Consider the following 19,353-nt stretch of genomic DNA (forward strand, 5'->3'; position numbering starts at 1 on the left):
GAATCAGGCCCTCATCACTGTCTTCTTGACCGAGTCGACACGTTACGTTTCCTCGATTCTGCCAATGTTTCGACAGGGATAGACGACCTCATTTCCTTAAGCGACTCGCGAGTCTTGATGGGAAGTTCTTGCTTGACTGGCGGTGTAGATCGCTCTTTCTCCATGGGTCTTTGAACGGGGATGGAGTTCTCAGCACCGGATGAGACACGGGGTTTCGGGAGTTCGGGAGGCGGGGTTCGCGTGTCGCTCGCTGAGTCGTCCTGCGGTTCTTGGACAGGGAGTTGACCATTCTGAACACGCCAGTCGTGGAGGATTTCGTCGCGTTCCTGGGTGAGCTGCCACTGCGACACATAGTTCCACTGTCGCTTCTGGGGTGTCTGGCCGGTCGGTTGGTCTTCCTTCGCACCCTTCTCGAGGACTGTACCGGCTGTCCTCTGTAGCGCGTCGATGTTGCGACGCGACGTCTCTTGATGTTTGCTGGCAAGGTCCTCCAGCGTTGCAACCTGAAGAGTAGGGCATCAGACAGAAAGACGGAGGTAAAGGGTTAATGCACATACATTCGAGATAACTTGTGATGCGAAGCCCTCGACAGCCTGATATGTCGAGTTCAACGTTGACTGAACAAGCTCCTGTTCCGATTCCAATCCAGCCTGTATCGATTCTGTCTTCTCGATTCTCGCCCTCTTGATTCGTGTTTGCTCTTCCAGACCTGGTTGGGACGTTGAGTACTAGAACCAACTAAAACTCAAGTGGAAAGTTGTATCAAACTTACTTGTCGACAAGGAGCCCATGATCCGCTGTCCATGCTGGCGAACATATACAGACATCCCCTCGACCTTTTGGCCCGTGGTGCCTTGCAGTTCGCTGAGCCTAGCATCCAGTAGTTGCTGGGTATTCTTGACCGTCTGCGCAGGATCGTCAATATATAACGCGATACGTACCAAAGGCGAACTTACCTCCCCGACCGCTTCCCGTTTCCTCTTGCCCTCCCGTGATGCCTGCTGTAGGGACGTTTCAAACACCTTCGACTTGTCGCCGACAGTCGACAGCCGTTTGTCTTGCTGTGCAAAGTATGCTCCGCTCGACTCGGCGTGTTGATCATGTTTTTGCTGTATGTCCTTGACTGATGCCCGTAACGATGCATCACGCTCGTCAAGGAAGTTACCCAGCAGACCCGATATCCTCTGAATTAGATTGTCCTTCGAAGCTTCGGCTTGCTTCCTCTCCTTATCCACCAGTTTGGACAGCCATTCGTTCTCCTTCTTCAACCGAGCGATCTCGGATGCAGCGTGGCTATCCGCAGACTCCTTCATTTCGGCGATGATATGTCGCTGTTCTTGGAGATACTGCTTCGCACGTCGAACAATGTCATCCAAGGCGGCTTGAAGAGCGTCGACAGATTGTTCGATTACAACGTTGTGCTTCTCGACAGCAGCGCCTATTTCACCACAGGAGACCTGGAGGGCATCCTTGACGGTCGTCCTCCATGTCGTCAGTTCCATCTCGAATGCTGAGTGGACCTTCTGCAGATCTTGTTCAAGGGCAGCAAAAACTCTTGTTTCAGCCTCGTCGTCCTCTGCCATCCTTTGGAACAGATGTCGATTGGCATCGCCCTGTTTCTCGAGCGCCTGGAGGTTGTTGGATAGTGACTCGCTTTCGGATGCGATGATCTCCTCTGCTTTGTTGGCAAGGTTGTGGTGGACGTCGGCGGCGGCAGAGACATAGGTGTCGATAGAAGTCGATACGGAATTGGCGGACGAGAGGGTTTCTTTGCCGTATTTATTGACGGTTCTCCTGTTGGAAGAAAGGACAGCATTCTTGCGTTCTTAGATATTGGGTTGTCAGTTCAATATCATTAGCCCGGAGGAGCCACTCACCAAGTTTGGCATGGAGTCCTTCTACGTCTCTGGTACTCTGAGTCACCGTCGACTTCAAACCAGTGGCAATACCGTTGAGGTTCCTCTCCGAATCTTGATAGGCCTTCCGAACCAGCTCTTCCTCCTTCAATGCGACTTTGGTCGCCTGCAAGTCCTTCTCCTGCTGGGCCAGTTTCTCTTTCGCAGCGCTGAGCTGGCCCCTGGTCTGCTTCAGCTCGTCCTCTCGTTGCATAAGAAGCCCGATGCTCTGGTCGTATTCCTCCTGCACATTCCGCAATTGTCCCTCTACGATTTGCACCTGTTTCTTGGCTTCCACGAGTTCGGTTTCACGCATCTCCCGTTTAGTCTCCATTTCTTTCCAGCTGTCTTCAGATATGTAAAAGCCGTTCTTCTCTCGAGCGGCAAGGAGGTCAGCCTTCAGTCTGTCGATTTCTGCGACGTACTCCTTCAGCAGGGCATTGCGTGTCATTCGCTGGTTAAGCTCGGGTTTGTTCTTGATGGACTTGGCTCGAAGCGCATAGTCGAGGGTGGACAGGGTCTCCTCCAAGTTGGAGCGAGCAGGAGAGATTGTGGCAATGATACAGGTTTTGGTTCGGCCACCAAGAGAATCTTGGAGGAGGCGGGTGAGTTTCGATTCTCTGAGAAAGCTGTGAGTCGCAACGTATGTCTTACAGAATGGGGAAGACTGACCGGTAGGGTACGTGGTGTGCCTTGTCCACCAGGGCATTGATGACACGACCAAGAGTGAGAAGACTCTGGTTAATCATACCGGCTTCTCTTGCGCGTTTGTTTTCGGCACCCGAGCGACCAATGTTCTCCGAGCCCGCAAGGTCAACGAGATGGAGCTTACCGGTTTTGAGAAGGTCCTCCCCAAAAGAAGTGTCCTTGGTGTGGACGGTGATGGAGAACACCGAGTGGGAGCGACTGGAATGTTCGTTGAAGTTGGTTGCTGCAGATTGCCGCCTTTCGCTGCCCTTGACGAGGAGAGCAAGTGCATCCCTGGAGTCCTTCACAGCAATTTCCTCGAGTCCCTGAATGAAAACCCCTTTCTTCCCCGAGTCGTCAAAGATTTTCAGACCGCCTTCTCCTTGCTTGTCTTTGGAGGCCATGCCCATCGGTTGTGTAGAGCCACTAGGTGCAGATAGCTCAGAGGCCAGGAGATCGCGAAGCTCTTCGTTATACAGCTCGACGAACGATATCTTCACGCTGTAGTCGGCGCTGGAGGTCTCCAGTTGATGGAAGAGGCGGAATAGGACTCTGGGGATCATGCCAGCATGGGCAGAGGGATTTCCCATAGGTGTTCGCGCAAGATCACCCTGCATAGTGTAGCTTTGGGAAAATCTCAGTTTCGAGGCAAGATGAAGAACCAGTCAGACTCACGTTTTACCTGTCCCTGTTTGCCCGTATGCAAATAGGGTGCAATTGTAACCCTGCAAGACTTGCTCCAACATAGGGCTGACAACTTCATGATAAACCATTGCTTGATCTGCTTCGGGGCCAAAAACGAGGTCGAAAGGGTATGTTCTAGTTGGCGGCATTGTGACGACCCCCAAGCTTGAACTTCCAGAGCCCGTCTCGATCGACACTTCCTTGCTCTTTGCTCCAGCCGAGGTGACAATGATAGGCGAGTTCTCTTGAATTTCACGATCTGAGCGACGACGACATCGAACGACGACTTGGATATTGGTTCCCCCCTCTTGGTTTCGGCTCGCAGCTGAATCGCCCAGCTCGCTGCTGGACGATGACGGCGGCTGTGAAATCGGTTTTGACAAGACTGATCGTGAGCGTATTGGTGGGTTTGCTGGAGGCGGCATCCTCGAACGGGACGACGCTGGGCGTCGAGTAGCCATAACGGAGGCGGCGAATCGAGTTCGATTACGGTGAGAGAGACGGGACTTGGCTCTAAACAGACCGCGTTCAACGGCGCGTCAGATCACGTGTCATCAGTGCCACTTTTGGAAAGCCCCTCAAATTACATACGTGACGGCCTGTTCCCGAGCTCAGCTTGTCTACGACCATGGGCAAACGGAAAAAGTCTTCAAGAAAGCCAGCTCCTGCTAGGCGGAAAGAACCTCTCGGTATGTTATTTGCTCCTTAAATATACTCTGACGCCATCTAACCTTGTTCTTGAAGACACCACCTTTACCTGCCTATTCTGCCACCATGAAAAGTCTGTGACCGTCCGAATGGATAGGAAGGAAGGCGTCGCCCAGCTAGTCTGCAAAGTCTGTGATCAACGATACCAAAGCAAAGTAAACCGTGAGTTTCCAGTAATCTCAGCATAATCCGGTGCCCCTCATCGCCAATGTTCCAGATCTCACAGAACCAGTCGACATATACTCTGAATGGATTGACGCTGCCGACGCTGCTCAGAGAGAAGAAGAGGCTCCCCGACGACCGGTCGCCTCTTCTTCCAGACCCGCTCCAATACCTGCATCAGGCGATAGCGATGACGACGACGACGACGATGAGTGATCTCCCCCTGATCCAGGAGATTCCCTTCCTCAATTTAGACGTTTATTGCATAGTCACTATGTACTTCTATGAACAGTCAGTCAAAAGGCTTACGTTTATTCTAGACTGTTGTATATTATTCGCGCTCCTCAATCATACCTTCGTAATGTAGCCGTTTGACCTTATTTCTGACTGTGCATCGAGATAGAAGGCTGGTTTAAAAGTTAGGGGTCGGAAAAATAAATGAGGACAATGCGGTGTCGCGAACCTGCGGCTTTGAGCCTGGCAGCGGCCAAACTTGGTCGGCTCCTCTTTGTCGTTAACCTCATCCATCGTTCCCCGGCCACAGCGACACGACACAACTACATTCGAGTGATCAGCACGAAATCGGCTTAGAGAGCGCCGTAGACAACCAGAGGACCTTATTCACTCGTCGTTGGCAGTCGCCTCCCCGTAACGATGGCGAGCTCGAACAACATCAAGGTCGTTTGTAGGTGAGGACGCGCGCTCTTTCGACCGCAAACTCTTCTTAATGATCCTGATTCAGGTTTCGGCCTGTCAACAAGATCGAGGAGCGTGAGGGAGGCGAAGTGGTCGTGTCCTTCAGTGACAACCTCCAGACCATCTTTATGAAATCGGCCCAGTTGTCGACAGGTCCAGAGAAAGATGGCTTCACATTCGATCGAGTCTTCCCTATGGGCACGAAACAGAATGAGATCTTCGAGTACGGTGTAAAGGAGTGAGTTAATTTCAGTTCGCTTGCGTCGTGCACTCATCACGACCACTGTCCCTTAGCATCGTGAAAGGTTCGTCCTCCAGATGAAGATGGTCTCTGGATTACCTTAATCATCACCCTTCGTAGACGTTCTGGATGGATACAACGGCACGGTCTTCGCCTATGGTCAAACGGGTAGTGGAAAGACGTTCACCATGATGGTGTGTGCGGGAGCCTTGTTACTGGTCTCAGGACCACTGACGAAATTCATCCATCCATAGGGCTCTGACATCGATGATCCCGAGCTGAAGGGTATTATCCCTCGTATAACCGAACAGATCTTCCAGTCTATCGTCGAAAGTGACTCGCATTTGGAATACCTCGTCAAGGTCTCCTACATGGAGATCTACCTCGAGCGAATCCGAGATCTTCTCGCACGTATGTTATCGATCGCCAGCGTTACAATCCACGCAACTGATTATGCGCAGCGCAAAACGACAATCTTCAGGTTCACGAAGAGAAGTCGAAGGGTGTTTATGTGAAGAACCTTTCCGATTACTACGTGAGCAGTGCCCAAGAGGTCTACGAAATCATGAGAACTGGCGGCAATGCTCGTGTGGTTACAGCGACAAGTGAGCCCTCTGCTCCTCTTCCAATATCCCAGCCACTAATAAATTTGCCTTCAGACATGAACGCGGAATCTTCACGGTCCCATTCCATCTTCCTCATTTCTATACAGCAACGCAACACCGAGACTGGCGCGATTAAGACCGGTAACCTTTACCTCGTAGATTTGGCAGGTTCAGAGAAAGTCGGCAAGACAGGCGCTTCCGGCCAAACACTAGAAGAAGCGAAGAAGATCAACAAGTCGCTTTCTGCGCTCGGTATGGTTATTAACGCCCTCACCGACGGAAAGGTAACCTCCCCATCCCCCTCGAAGTCCGACATATGTAGTTCTGACCGCATTTGTCCAGGCCAAGCACATCCCTTACCGTGACTCAAAGCTCACACGGATCTTGCAAGAATCACTTGGAGGAAACTCTCGCACAACCCTCATCATCAACTGCTCTCCTTCATCCTACAACGAAGCGGAAACTTTATCCACTCTGCGTTTCGGTATCCGTGCCAAATCTATCAAGAACAGCGCTCGTGTCAATGCCGAACTTTCACCTCTCGAACTCAAGGGCCTTCTCGCCAAAGCGCAGGTCGCCAACAATTCATTCAAGACTTACATCGCAGCGCTCGAGGCAGAGCTCGCTATCTGGAGATCCGGCGGAAAGGTTGAGGAGAGCGAATGGGCAATGCCGGGCAAGGGCGCCGCTGCAGCTCCTGCTGCAACCACCAAGAAGCCCTCGGTATCCCCTTCGCCTTCGGCTTCATTGTCGACATCTACGTCGCGCAGTATGACACCTGTGAACCCAGCCGTCGAGTCCCTCAAAGACTTGGACAGCCGACCTCAAACACCAACAGTCATCGGGCTTGACAAGGACGAACGGGAAGAGTTCCTCAGGCGCGAGAACGAACTATCCGATGCTTTGGCGGAGAAGGAGAGTGCCCTGGCCGCCGCCGAGAAGTTGGTCAAGGAACTCAAGGAGGAGCTCGCCTTCCTTAAGGATCAAGAGGCAGCTGTGAACAAGGTCAGGCTGTCACCGCTTTCATGCCCGGTAGTTTCTCATGTCCCATGTAGGAGAACCAAGCAATGTCCAGTCAACTCAACGAGTTGAGGCTCCAAGTCGAGCGACTCGGCTACGACAACAAGGAGGGTATCATTACAATCGACATCCTCAAGGAGCAGAACCAGGATATCAAGAATGAGTTGGAGGAGGTTCGCAAGCAGTTGACCGACCTCAAAGCCAATCAGAAGGATTCCTCTGCTGAGGATAAAGAGAAGCGCAAGCAAGAGAAGATGGCTCTCATGATGGCCAAGTTCGATTCTGTGTGTATCCCAGAATTGCACTATTTGAAATACTCACTCAATGTGATGCTCCTGATAGGGCGCCTTTTCCGACAAAGACGATCAGTTACGACAAATTCTCATCAAGCTCGATACCATTGATTCGGCGGAGCCCCTCACGTCAGAGGACCTCACTTCAATTCGTCGACAGCTATCTGAGGGTCAAGCGCTACTCAAGGAGACTGTCGATAAGCTTAGACAATCTCAGGAGGAGAACGATTTGCTCGTGAGAAGGAAAGACGAATTGGAGAACCGAATTACCAGTCTGGAGGCGGAGTATGAGGAGCTCTTGGGTGCGTGTCTGGTATTACATCACCTTACGTTCCGCTCGCCTTAACATAACTGCCAGAGAAAACCATTCAAGATGAGGAGACCAGTAATGCGGACACCGCGGAGGCGGTGGCTGACCTTAAGGTTGGTCCTTTTACAAAGGGTCGTCAAAACATGTCGTTAATTGATGTGACAGGCCAAACTTGAGGCGCAATACAACGCGAAGCGAGAAGCCCAACAGAATGAAGTCAACGATTTGAAACAGCAATTGGAGCTTCGAAATAACGAAATCCGTAACCTTAACGCCTCCATCGATACACTAAAGAGCGTCAACGAGGAGCTCAAGGTAGGCCCCGTGTCACGGTTGCTTGAATTGAATGCATTTTCAAACACCTCTTGCCCCTTTCTCCCAGCGCGCTTTCGCCGTGACATCGGCTGGTATTGAGGGCGGAAAGAACCTCGCCGAGAGTGCTCAAGATCTCGAGAGAACACGCAAGGCTATCAACATTCAATTGGCGGAATTCGATGGTGTAAAGAAGTCGTTAATGCGGGACTTGCAGAACCGATGTGAAAAGGTGAGTTTATCTGCGAGGTTGAGTGCGTATCAAGAAAAAAAATTGAACGCCTCATCTTTCCCAGGTTGTCGAATTGGAGATCCAGCTCGATGAGATCAAGGAGCAATATAACAATGTCATCCGAAATAGCAACAGCAAGGCCCAACAGAAGAAGATGGCCTTCCTTGAACGTAACCTCGAACAGCTGACATTGGTTCAAAAACAAGTGCGTCATTATCTTTCTTGCTCTACATCACTATGGCTCAACTGTCACTCCAGCTCGTCGACCAGAATTCCGCTTTGAAGAAGGAGGCAGGTATTGCCGAGCGGAAGCTACTTGCTCGAAACGAGCGCATTCAGAATTTGGAGGCTCTTCTTCAGGACGCAGATAGGAGATTATCTGTTCAGAATCAGAAATTCGAAGCGCAACTCCAAGCAGTCAAGGAGCGGCTAGATCAAGCACGAGGTGAGCTAATCTTAACCGCATTTAGTATTCGTCGTTCTCATTCTGTTTTTAGCATCCAAAGCGGCCACGGCATCGCCGTTGAACTTTGGTCGTATCGCTAAGCCTCTACGGGGTGGTGGAGGAAGTGTACCTGCAGGCAGCCCAATTGCAACAGCCGTTCCGTCGGCCAATCCTTTGGCCAGATTGCAGAACGAGGAAGGAGGGTGAGTGTTATGTTATCTGTATGCCCGATCATAAGCTAATCTTGGAATTCTTCTTACCCTCGATTCAGAGCATGTGAGTATTTTTTAAGTCTTCCTCAAATGTATTACCCTATACTGACCGACCTTTGATAGCTAAACGCGCATCTTGGTTTTTTAACTCTCGGTAAAAATGTCCGCCACACCACACCACGTCGTTCGCAGCTTTGTCGTCTCGTCGCTATATTGCTTATCTTACAATACCTCGATCATCTTATCGCTTGTTTCTATAATGAAGAAAACCTTACGGCTCATACCCCAGGAGGACCCTTCATTTGGCGGATTGGATCCTGCAATTCTTGACGTAAACCAGCGTAAACCGTGTCCAGCCAATCATCCGACCAAAGTCGTCACTTTCCATAATTGCTATGTACATATCAATCGGCCATCGCAACAAATTCCCCGGGCGGCTTCAATACCAGGAACATCGGTCCTTGAACATACGGTGAACGTCTTTGGATCATTTGCATAAAAACTGACTATCTCGTCCTTCAGTAACACTTGGGAAACGATCTTGCACAGTGACATCCATCTCAAAGACGCTTATAGCGCCTACAATCGGAAAGGTAGCATGAAAGACTTACAGCACATTGCTGGCACAGATCGACCATGAGCCGGTCGCCGAATCAAAAGGCTCTGGTGCCCACATGCTGCCAAATTGCTTGGTATATGTTGGGAATATCAAAAATCAAAATTCTCAGATTTAAATCTCGATCCGAGGAACCTGAGGAGACTACTCAAAATAGGCTAGGTTCGCTCTCACGGCAGGATTTCTTCCACTGCAGGGCGTCCCTGAGCGCGATGAAGACTCACTACTCCCCAGGTCACATAGGGAGGGGCTATTTGCGATCGGTACGTGCAACTTTAAATGACTGTCTTTCAGCTAATCACCTGTGATGGAGGTGAATATTCGATGTAGGAGAGAAGCGAAATCCACACGGGCTATAATTTTTCTTCTTGCGTTCTTCTTGCGTGCAACGTGAGGAGCAAGAAATATTGAGGGCCCGATTTGGAATAGTCCCAAGAACCGCCAAAGCAACGGGGACCTGAACGACTCGGAAACATGAATTAAACGCAGCGATGGAGCCGCTCTTTTCGGTAAGCAGAGATCGATTTGGTTCCGTTTCCAGTTGCGTGCCGTCCCCAATCTTCGCCCAAATGGAATTGGAACTACCCCCGCTTGCTCCCATTCAGTCGATATATTAGCCTTGATACGCCGGACGCATTCCACCTACTCCAATCCTCTTGCCCACTGCCACTTCACCCACTTTGCATACCATTCTCTCGTTGTCTTCCGTCGTCGCGACACCGACGCGATTTGTGAGATCTGCGGCACATCAACGGCATACAATTTGGAGCTCATGTCTGCAGGCTATCCGAAATATCGTAAGTGTTTTCTTGAAAAACGTGCCAATCCTCGGTCACTCTTTCTAAATCACGTCGTTCGTTATATCATCGTCATTGGTGAGCTATTTCACGCGTCAAGTAGATGCTTTCTTTTTTAATGCGCGTCGTTTTATTTAGGCGGTAGACCCGAGCCCTTCCAATATGCCACTCCTCCAATTCGGCGACATCCCACCGAAAGAAAAGCCCAGCGAGGGCGTTCCAGACTCGGTACGACACTTCGATGTGTTCGTTGACCTTTGCTTAAATCCCTTCCAGAGTCCTTCTTTCAGCTCGATCCCACCCCTTTCGCCGCCCGTATTCGCTACACTCAATGACGCTCCCGTTGTGACGGCCCCGCTGCCTTATATCCCGCCGCCACCATACCAGCGAGCGCCTCCAACAAAGTCCCTGGTCTGTATATGTATTTTACTTTCCGCTGCAGAGTGCCTCCCTATTGATGCGGAACTGAAGGTGAACTTTCAACCCGGAGAAGCCTGTCCGCCTGTGGTACACTTTGTTCCCGATATACACAGCCTTCCCCCGCCTCCGAGGTTCATACCACTGCCTGAGCCCTTTTTTGTTCATGGCCACGCTTACCCTCCGCCATTTCCTCCTCCACAATGCCAGCCTTTTCCACAGCAGCCGATGTACCGACCTACCCACTGTCACATGCCTTCATTTCCGATGCCCCCACATCCACCACCACAAGCTTGCCCTTCACCCCCCTTTTCACCTCCGATGCATTATCAAGTCCTGTCTCCATTGCCGCCGTATTTCGCTTTGCCGTCTCCTCCTCCACCACCACCTCGACCTCCCCACATGCATCCGAGTCCAATGGCGGGGCAAGGATTGCCTTTCCTTCCGGCTTCGAACGCTCTCTCACCTGTCATTCAACCTCCCATCCAGGTCGATGGTGTAAGCACTCATTCAATGCTCAATCGTTATATGTATATGCTCATCATATCCGACAGTCTCCTTCGATACTCCCTGAGATGCCAACTCTCCTTCGGCAAGCGCCCATGCTGCCGCCACCGCCCAAGGAGCTTGAAGCACAGCCTTCAGAACTCCTTCAACCTGGGTGCAGCAAGTTACTCTTGGAATTTAAAACCAATTTGAAGAAGAGATGGGAGTTGAAGGTAAGCAACTTTGATGGTGACGTCAGTTTGGTCGTCTCACATTTCTGCAGGACGTTAGGGGCCATATAGCGGAGTTCTCGCGAGACCAACGCGCCTCTCGATTTATCCAGCAAGTAATAGAAGATGCTGACACTGACGCCTTGGATCTCATCTGGAGCGAAGTCGCGTCGGATGACTTACTCACCATTTCTTTCAACGCGTGTGGTAATTATGTGAGTATTTGGCGAGTTCTCCAGCTCAGGATATATCACTGACACCAGTGCAGGTTGTTCAGAAATTATTGGACCGGGGCTCGGAAGCACAAAGGGTGAAACTTGCCACCGCTCTCCAGGGTCACGTCGTGCAGGTGTCGCAAGATGCCTATGGGTGCTGGGTCATCCAGAAGGTCAGTCTATGTCCTTCCATCCAAGAGACCGAGTGCACTCACAGCTGGGTCTTTTAGGTCTTGGACGTTGTTCCAAACCATGTTCGCGGTCAAATTGTCCTCGAAGCGGAACCGCATATCTTAACTCTAGTCAAGGACCCGAACGGCAACCATGTCCGTGACCCTCGTTGCCAGTTTCTTTTCCTTTCGGTCTGACGTTCGTCCGGTTTCCAGGTCGTTCAAAAAATTTTGCAAGTTGTACCAGCTCGATACCTGACTTTCGTTGATGCCTTCCATGGGAGGGCCGTCGAGATTGCCCGAGATAACTATGGTTGCCGCGTGCTTCAACGCTGCCTTCAGCACCTGCCCTTCGAAGCCGTGCAGCCTTTACTCCAAGAGTTGAAACCGTTCATCTTGGAGATGATCTGCGACCAGTTTGGGGTAAGTGGTGGAATTTTGACACCATACTTTTCTCATTTACGAGTCACAGAACTATGTCATCCAGCACATCCTTCAGGATGGCAAGACCTCCGAGAAGGAGGAGATCTTCCATCAGATTCGGGGAAGGGTTCTCCGGCTAGCGCGACACAAATATGCATCAAACGTACTCGAAAAGGCTCTGACCCATGCCCCTCCACTAATTCGTCACGCTATCATCGAAGAGATGTTGACGACGGTCAAAGGCTTTCCTAAAGGTGTCTGGCAATTGATGAACGATCAATATGGGAGTAAGTCATTTCACTCGTCGTATCCGGACCAACAAAAATGCAAACCAACTTCACAGACTACGTCCTCCAAAAGGCGCTGACTTTGGCAGAGGAGCCTCAGCGCACTGTTCTCTCGATGGCAACCAAATGCCAGCTATCGAATGTCCGCGCCGCAGGCAAAGCGCGGGCGAAACAGATGGCATCAAGTGAGTGGGATCTCGCGCGCTCGATTAACTTTTGGTTCTAACTTCGTCTAGTTCAACAAATATTGCAGGGGCTGGAAGAGCTCCGATGTTAACTTCGCTATATGACTTCGCTATATGCCACTTATACCCTCTTTCTTGATATGCCTTCTAATCTGGTTTGGGCGTTTGTAACACTATTATTACACCGTATACTCCACCTATCTGTGCGCTGCGTGTATTGAAGTTGCCTATATTGTACTGTCGCTTTGTTGCCTTCACAAGACTAACTATCACAGACTAACTAACTGGGACCACATCTCGCTGTCTTGTAATCTATACCCTCGAATTAACTTACTTCTTGACTTGTCCACATCTCACGCTAAACTGCCCGGTGATCCGCCAATTCATCGAGGTTGACGTGTCGAAAAAGGAATTACCCCAAATCTATCCAAACACATCGCGGTCGCTGGCCTTGTGCGACTCTGGATACTCCGTCACCGGCTTCTTCGCTGAGCTTTGGACGTCCAGTTTAGCGGTACAAAGGACAGCATGAGCGACGTACCTGAAGCAGCAGCTTCTCTCTTTGGCTCAGCGGAAGAGTCTGCGGACCCCTTTGCAGTCATCGGCACCGACGCCAGCGCTGAAGGGAACGACTCGGCACCCAATGACCTCTTCCCGGACGACCAATCGAATTTCTTGGATTCGACACCTCAAGAACAGGCGACAAATTATCAACAGAGTACATATGAAACCCATTCTTCTGTTGGGTACCAGTCGGCGACGACGGGCGCTTCGTGGACGCAGACTGACGTGGTCAATGAGGTTCACCAGTACCAATACCAGCAAACGTCCTCGTACCATACGGTCCAGACGGGTGCGTTCTTTCTTTTTTGAACTATCGACTCCTTTGTGTAACCTTTGCAAAGGAACGACAATCGGTGGCCAACAATCAGCATACGAGCCATCCACTTACCAGCCGTACGCACCCGCTGCTCCAGCCCAAATCCCCGCAACAATCCAGGTGTCAACGGCGGATAGATATGCACCACCCTCTGTAGCCCCCGCAACGAACCAGCCGACGTCGTACTACCCGAATGATTATTCGCAACCTGCTCCGAACTCTTATTCGCCTTATGCACCGACCAATTATGCGACAGCTCCTGCCCCTGCGAACGCTGTAGCCCAGGTCACAGCACCCCCGCCCCCAGCTCCAAAGGTCCCGGTAAGCAGGCCAAAGGTTGTAAATGCTTACGATCCACCGTTCCCAACGACGACCCGCAAACCCACTCGTCAAGCATCGAATAGCTATGGAGCATATGGAGCGTATCAGCCAGTGCAACCCATGCCTCCGCCATCTCCCTTCTATGCAAACAATCAGTTCGCCGCGCACCAAGGTCACCCTTTACCGCCGCCAGCATCGAATTACACCCAGTATGGGGAGCCGCCAACGGCCAGGGCGGCACCACCACCACCTCCCCCGGCCAAAAGCCCACCCTCTGGCTATGGACATGCGCCTCCGCCTGCAGTTGCCCGGATGCAGACTCCTGACTATGTACTACCACCCAGAGCTGCTCCTCGCACCCAAACCCCCGATTATGGGCCTCCCAGGGCAGCTCCCCGTACGCAAACGCCAGACTACAGCCCTCCCAGAGCTGCCCCTCGCATACAAACGCCCTCCGAAGGCCCTCCTAGAGCTATCCCTCGTACACAAACGCCTGACCACGGCCCCCCGAAGGCTGCTCCTCGTACACAAACACCTGATTATGCCCCTCCGAAGGCTGCTCAAGCAACGCACAGTAGGACAAGTTCTCACGGGCGGCACAATTCCGTATCTGCAACAAACCCGCTGCATACTTCCACCTACATTGAGGAGGTTACTACTTCATCCTACCCGCCGCAGCCCTATGGAGTTCCAACTTCCTTTGAAGCAAGCGAATCAGGCGGTATTGAAGACGGTGCACAGTTCTCAGAAAATCAATCCGGTTCAGCGGCAGATGCATCTATCGCGGCGCCAGGAGAAACCGATGAAATCACGTCTGAGTCGGCCATGCCTCCCCCGCCTCCCATGAAAAAGGAAACGGATGCAGACGGCCTGGTAAACGGGAAGAAGCCCGTACCCGATTTTTACGTCCCGACTACTTGGCCTAGGGATGAAGATGGATCCTTGTCGACGGAGATTCCTCGCGTAGAATCCCCGGTCGCTTCGCCGGATATCCATCACATCAATCAAGTACCTTCCTCTCCTCCAGCATCGCACACGTCTTCTCCCTACGCCCCTCCACCTCAGTCCTACGCTCCTAAGCAGACGACCCAGACGTATGACCCTTATGCTCCATCCCGGTCCACGAGCTATGCCCCAACGGCACCAGCGACTAATGCAGAACCAACTCCCCAACCTTATGCAGCGCAACACTATGCATCCCAGCTTGCGTCTCCGCCCGTGGTTTCAAACGCATACGCGCCCTCCCCATCGCTCATTGGAGCGGATGACCCCCTGGCAAGGGTATCGGCTAGGGCCCCTGTTTTCAGTTTCGGTTTCGGAGGCCGCCTTGTCACTTGCTTCCATGGAGCAGCATCATTAAACACAGGATTCGATGTCGCTCTGAGCACTAGGAACACCACGTCTGTCAAGATACAGACCTTGAACAAGTTGCTTCCCAAATCTGCTCTCAGCGAGTCTGAAGCAGACTATCCTGGGCCATTGTATGCTGATCCAGGAACTTCTTCTCTCAGTCTGCGTTCCACGGCAACTTCCCAGGCGAAGACGAAGAAAGCACGAATCGTGCAGTATCTCGAGACCCGAGCGTCCGAGATCAACCAAGGGCTGGGTTACCTCAATGCTGCAGATCGCCGAACGGCAGAGGCAAAATTGGTGCTCATCAACCTCTTGAAGATCATGGTGGAGAACGAAGGCAAGCTCTCGGGATCGTGGGTGTTTCATTTCTTTCATTGAACCTTTTCTGACGTCTTTTTAGTCCCACCGTGGACAACGCCGTTCGGTCTGTGCTCGTGCCACGACTCGCCGAGTCCGCCACAGGGCAGGCAGCTGCCCCAGGATTTACGACGCTAGCGGTAGACCCTCAAAACGATGTGTCCGGAGGAATCTATTCTGGCGGCGCTGTCACCTCTAGCTTTGAGCAGCCAATCTCTGTTACAACCTTGCAGCCCTCTGCACTTAACAAGATCGAAGACTTGCTCATGCGCGGTGAGCGGAAGCAGGCTTATGTCTACGCGCTGGACCAGAAGCTCTGGGCTCATGCAATGGTCATTGCCAGTAGCATCGGTAAAGAGGCATGGAAGGAGGTCGTCAACGAATTCATCCAAGTCGAGTTAGGTGCGCATGACGAGGCCCCTGGCTCAGCCTCACTGCCAGGGTCCAACGACTCTGCCGGTCACTCTACTGGTCGGGATAGTCTTCGTGTTGTCTACCGCATGTTCTCCGGTCAGGGTGGAGACGCGGCTAGTGAGTATCCGCAGCATTTCTTACTTCCTTTATCGCTAACGCGGTTATTCTTCACTCAGTCCAAGAACTGGCGCCCAAACAGTCGCTCTCGCGCCCGACCATGCACCTGCAACCCGGTGCTGGTTTGGCTCCACCACCTCAGCTGACCCCGAGGACTCCTGCATTCCCACCTCCCACATTCAATAATATACCCCCGGAATCGCTCAGTAAATGGAAGGAAACAATAGCGATGATGATTGCGTCACCTCTGAGCCCGGACGCTTCGCAGACCTTGTCTGCCTTGGGCGATCAACTGTTTTCCTGCGGATGGATCGAGGCTGCTCATGCTTGGTGCGTCGCATCATCGTCGATGCCTGAGGTAATTAACTAATCGCGTTGTAGCTATTTACTTTCTCCTCTAGCATCTCGCCTTGGTGGAAGCGGAACGCCTGGTACACGAATTACATTGCTTGGTTCCAAGCCCCCGCACCTCTTCCCTTCGTTCGCTAAGAATCCCGATCACCTCATCTTTTCTGAGATCCTCGAATATGCAATGTCGCTGGTACCAGTTGCCAAAGGCCAAGAGCCATTCAATGGTCTCAATCACCTACAACCGTATCGTCTATTGCATGCCACATGGCTTGCCGAACTTGGATATATTCAAGAAGCTAACCGCTACTGCGACGCCATCACCGCCTCCATAGCCAAACCGTCACCCTACTTCACCCCGACATTTGTTCACCAGCTTCGGAGCCTGGTAGATCGCATCTCAGGTGTGGCGCATTCCGAAAAATCCAACTCGTGGATCGGCGGGAAGATCAGCAAGCCCAGTCTCGATTCCATCGGTGGCTGGTTGGAGGGTCGATTCACGAAGCTGGTTACCGGGGACGAAGATGAAAATTCCCCGAAGGAGGGTAGCGAAGCTGCACAGCAGAAGCCTTTCGACGGACCGTTCGCACATTACAGTACGATTTCGACCACGCCTTCGGCGCGTTCGTCTCCTCAGCCTCGACCTCCAGTGACGAACCCATACGGTGTACCCCAGCGGACGTCGTCAGCGATGGCAATGTCGTCTCCGTATCAGTCCTACGCGCCTGCTCCCATTGATCGGGCATCCTCTGCGATTGACTATATCAAGCACCAGAGGCTTGGGCGACAATCCCCCGCACCTCCTGTTCCACCTTTGCCCGCCCATTTGTCTCAGGGACTCGGACTCAACACCAACGCGGCACCTGCGAACAATGCGCCCCACGGTTCATCTCCGTTGGCCAGTCCGGCGATGGAGACCCCGGTTCAACAGGCGCCCTCGTCCTCGTGGTGGGATTATACTTCAGGGGGAGGGAATGCTACCACCCCTACGGCTACTTCTTTCATGAAGGTGGACGAACCTGTGGCGGCGGAACCATCCAGCGACGGGTTCATCTCATTGATGGACTCGCAGAACTTTACCTATGGAGCGACGTCGCCTGCTGCGCCTTCTCACACCACTCCTCGGTATGAAGAGGAGGAAGACATTGAGGATCTTGGTTTCGGGAATTCCAAGAAGAAGAAGGACAGCGAGGAGAGCGAGGAGGGTAGCGGTAAGGCTGAAGCGGCGAAACCCGAGCCTGCTAAAGCTGCACCTCCGCCTGCTGAGAAGAAGCAAGGTTCGTTGTTGTGGTGCTTTGTCTTTATGCCTATTGATTGAATGAACAGAGCAACAAGCTTCTGGAGGTGGTTGGTTAAGTCGATGGTGGAAGGGTAGCAAGGATGAGGGCAGTGGTGGCGGGCCCGTCAAGGCCAACCTTGGTGAAGAGAATAGTTTCTATTATGACAAGGAACTCAAACGATGGGTTAACAAAAAGGTGACGAGTATCTTTCCTCTCTTTTGACAGGCGAGTCTGACCGGTACCGTATCTAGGCTGGAGCAGAAGAGGCTAAACCAGCGCCTGTCCCTCCTCCCCCGCCATCGCGTGCTCAAACGGCCTCTCCTTCGAAAACAGCGATGCGGCCGTCACCCCTCGGAAACAGCACACCTCCACCGCCTCGGGCGTCTTCAGCAATGGGCGGCATGTTATCCGAAGGTCCACCGCCAGCGCGTGTGCGGTCGAACCTGGTTCCAGTCGAAGCGGGAGGTGGCACACCACCACCTCCGCCGATGGGTGGCAGTCGACCACCTTCTGCGGCTTCGATGGGTGGACCGCCTGGAGGACCGCCTAGTGCACCGGGCTCTGGTCCTCCCAGCCGTCCTAGCTCTGGAGCAGCGAAGAAGAAGAATTTGAGGAGTCGCTATGTTGATGTCTTCCAGCAAGAAAACGCGGCGGCTTAGATGATATATTCCTCCCTGACATTATGTTTCTTTTTTTATGGCTTTCGCGTAGACTTTCTATATCCTTAATCATAAACGGCTTTTGACTCGGTGAAATTGGTCTTCATTGTCAGATAATTTAGTAGGGATACAATGAAGTGAGTCCAGGTGGATTACAAGAAGAGTTTGAATGGATATCCCCTGTTCTTTACCCTGAAGATGGAGACAAGGACAGAGTAGACGATCATGATTACTCCCGACCAGATCCAGACCTGTAAACGCTGCTTGGCGGGGGAGGTTTGTCGGGGCACGACGAGGGTGAGCATAAGGAAGGACAAGGCGAGAAGGCCATCTGCATTCCTGGTCAGTCACCGCGACAACACGAAATAAAGCAGAAGAAACCTACATATGAAAGCGATAACGTGCACTTCCTGACCGAATTGGTTCGTAAAGCCAGGAGCGATCCAGTTTCCGTCTCTTGCGACATAGGGCGAGTTCCTGATACGCGTAAACATGTAGCCGCCAGTCATGATCAGACTGGAGACGACGGAAACGATAGCCCAAGTCCAGCGACTGAGTGCGACGGGTGCGACGTATTTGATAAGTGCGCCGGCACCGAGGACTGCGATGGTGGTTGTAATCCATTTCGCCCAGTCAATGGGCTTGGTGTAGGGGATGGGAACGGGTGTGAATTTGGAGAGTTGCTCAGCGAGGGGGGCGGCGTCAAATCCTCTATAGTCAGGGGTGTTCAGTTGATCTGCGAACAGGGAGGGAGTTGGACGTACTCGGAAAAGTCATATTTCATGGGGACAGGTCTGGCTGCTTTGCGGGGACCCTCCACGGGTGGATAGATGAATACAACTGGTGCAGTTGCAATACCGAGCTATGGGAGAGGTTAGACATGTGACCACCAGTACAAATGACACTTGAATACCTTTTGGAATACATTGGGAGCGTGGTCAAAGTCGAGAGTTGCAAAGAAGTGCTGGTCCTTTTGTTCGGCATCGACTTTGGCCCAGGCAGCCGCGACTTCGTTCCAGGAAGGGTCAAAGTCCCTGAGTGGAGATTAGACACATCTTATTTCAATTGATTTTATACGCACTTGCAAGGATGGCACGCTCGTTTCTTGTCGAGAGCTGTAAACTGGATGGACGCCGACCATGTTCGCTTTGGTGATGTCAGCAAGTCGTAGGTTGGCCCGTCGAGTCGAATAACGCCATTGTTCGCTGCTGCAAGCTCTGCGAGCTGCTCAATTGAGGGTTTTTGAGCAGAGACGAGAGCGACGCCGGCTGCGACGAGCAGGGCCAGGAACCTCAT

The 19,353-nt window shown here is 52.1% G+C and overlaps 7 protein-coding genes across 7 annotated transcripts; 5 read left to right on the forward strand and 2 right to left on the reverse strand.

Annotated features, from left to right (window-relative positions):
• Positions 1 to 14: 14 nt before the first annotated feature.
• On the reverse strand, positions 15 to 3,727 carry CC1G_04228 (kinesin; the record flags this gene model as incomplete). Its single annotated transcript, XM_001833197.2, has 7 exons — positions 15 to 503; positions 558 to 709; positions 773 to 905; positions 957 to 1,825; positions 1,878 to 2,524; positions 2,550 to 3,206; positions 3,258 to 3,727. The coding sequence occupies 7 exons, from the start codon at positions 3,725 to 3,727 to the stop codon at positions 15 to 17; spliced, it is 3,417 nt and encodes a 1,138-aa protein (XP_001833249.2).
• Positions 3,728 to 3,894: 167 nt separating this feature from the next.
• CC1G_04229 (hypothetical protein) lies at positions 3,895 to 4,352 on the forward strand (the record flags this gene model as incomplete). Its single annotated transcript, XM_001833198.1, has 3 exons — positions 3,895 to 3,955; positions 4,011 to 4,136; positions 4,192 to 4,352. The coding sequence occupies 3 exons, from the start codon at positions 3,895 to 3,897 to the stop codon at positions 4,350 to 4,352; spliced, it is 348 nt and encodes a 115-aa protein (XP_001833250.1).
• Positions 4,353 to 4,790: 438 nt separating this feature from the next.
• CC1G_04230 (kinesin heavy chain) lies at positions 4,791 to 8,497 on the forward strand (the record flags this gene model as incomplete). The annotated part of the gene is made up of 16 exons (XM_001833199.2): positions 4,791 to 4,825; positions 4,879 to 5,070; positions 5,127 to 5,137; positions 5,194 to 5,267; positions 5,328 to 5,484; positions 5,535 to 5,678; positions 5,733 to 5,962; positions 6,021 to 6,683; positions 6,734 to 6,982; positions 7,041 to 7,293; positions 7,350 to 7,414; positions 7,467 to 7,616; positions 7,684 to 7,845; positions 7,910 to 8,050; positions 8,104 to 8,290; positions 8,343 to 8,497. 16 exons carry the CDS (start codon positions 4,791 to 4,793, stop codon positions 8,495 to 8,497), a joined length of 2,868 nt encoding a protein of 955 aa, XP_001833251.2.
• A 1,393-nt stretch (positions 8,498 to 9,890) lies between these two features.
• On the forward strand, positions 9,891 to 10,250 carry CC1G_13909 (hypothetical protein; the record flags this gene model as incomplete). The annotated part of the gene is made up of 3 exons (XM_002911823.1): positions 9,891 to 9,915; positions 10,054 to 10,143; positions 10,192 to 10,250. 3 exons carry the CDS (start codon positions 9,891 to 9,893, stop codon positions 10,248 to 10,250), a joined length of 174 nt encoding a protein of 57 aa, XP_002911869.1.
• A 403-nt stretch (positions 10,251 to 10,653) lies between these two features.
• Positions 10,654 to 12,467, forward strand: CC1G_04231 (pumilio; the record flags this gene model as incomplete). The annotated part of the gene is made up of 9 exons (XM_001833200.2): positions 10,654 to 10,830; positions 10,887 to 11,051; positions 11,102 to 11,263; positions 11,317 to 11,436; positions 11,494 to 11,589; positions 11,650 to 11,856; positions 11,906 to 12,143; positions 12,200 to 12,332; positions 12,380 to 12,467. The coding sequence occupies 9 exons, from the start codon at positions 10,654 to 10,656 to the stop codon at positions 12,465 to 12,467; spliced, it is 1,386 nt and encodes a 461-aa protein (XP_001833252.2).
• A 389-nt stretch (positions 12,468 to 12,856) lies between these two features.
• On the forward strand, positions 12,857 to 18,057 carry CC1G_04232 (hypothetical protein; the record flags this gene model as incomplete). Its single annotated transcript, XM_001833201.2, has 7 exons — positions 12,857 to 13,181; positions 13,234 to 15,235; positions 15,283 to 15,770; positions 15,830 to 16,100; positions 16,152 to 17,395; positions 17,445 to 17,593; positions 17,650 to 18,057. The coding sequence occupies 7 exons, from the start codon at positions 12,857 to 12,859 to the stop codon at positions 18,055 to 18,057; spliced, it is 4,887 nt and encodes a 1,628-aa protein (XP_001833253.2).
• A 152-nt stretch (positions 18,058 to 18,209) lies between these two features.
• Positions 18,210 to 19,353, reverse strand: CC1G_04233 (dolichyl-diphosphooligosaccharide-protein glycotransferase; the record flags this gene model as incomplete). The annotated part of the gene is made up of 5 exons (XM_001833202.1): positions 18,210 to 18,388; positions 18,443 to 18,768; positions 18,822 to 18,919; positions 18,971 to 19,091; positions 19,139 to 19,353. The coding sequence occupies 5 exons, from the start codon at positions 19,351 to 19,353 to the stop codon at positions 18,210 to 18,212; spliced, it is 939 nt and encodes a 312-aa protein (XP_001833254.1).

The sequence above is a fragment of the Coprinopsis cinerea genome (assembly GCF_000182895.1).
Source record: "Coprinopsis cinerea okayama7#130 chromosome 2 map unlocalized cont3.2, whole genome shotgun sequence".
NCBI lineage: Eukaryota > Fungi > Basidiomycota > Agaricomycetes > Agaricales > Psathyrellaceae > Coprinopsis > Coprinopsis cinerea.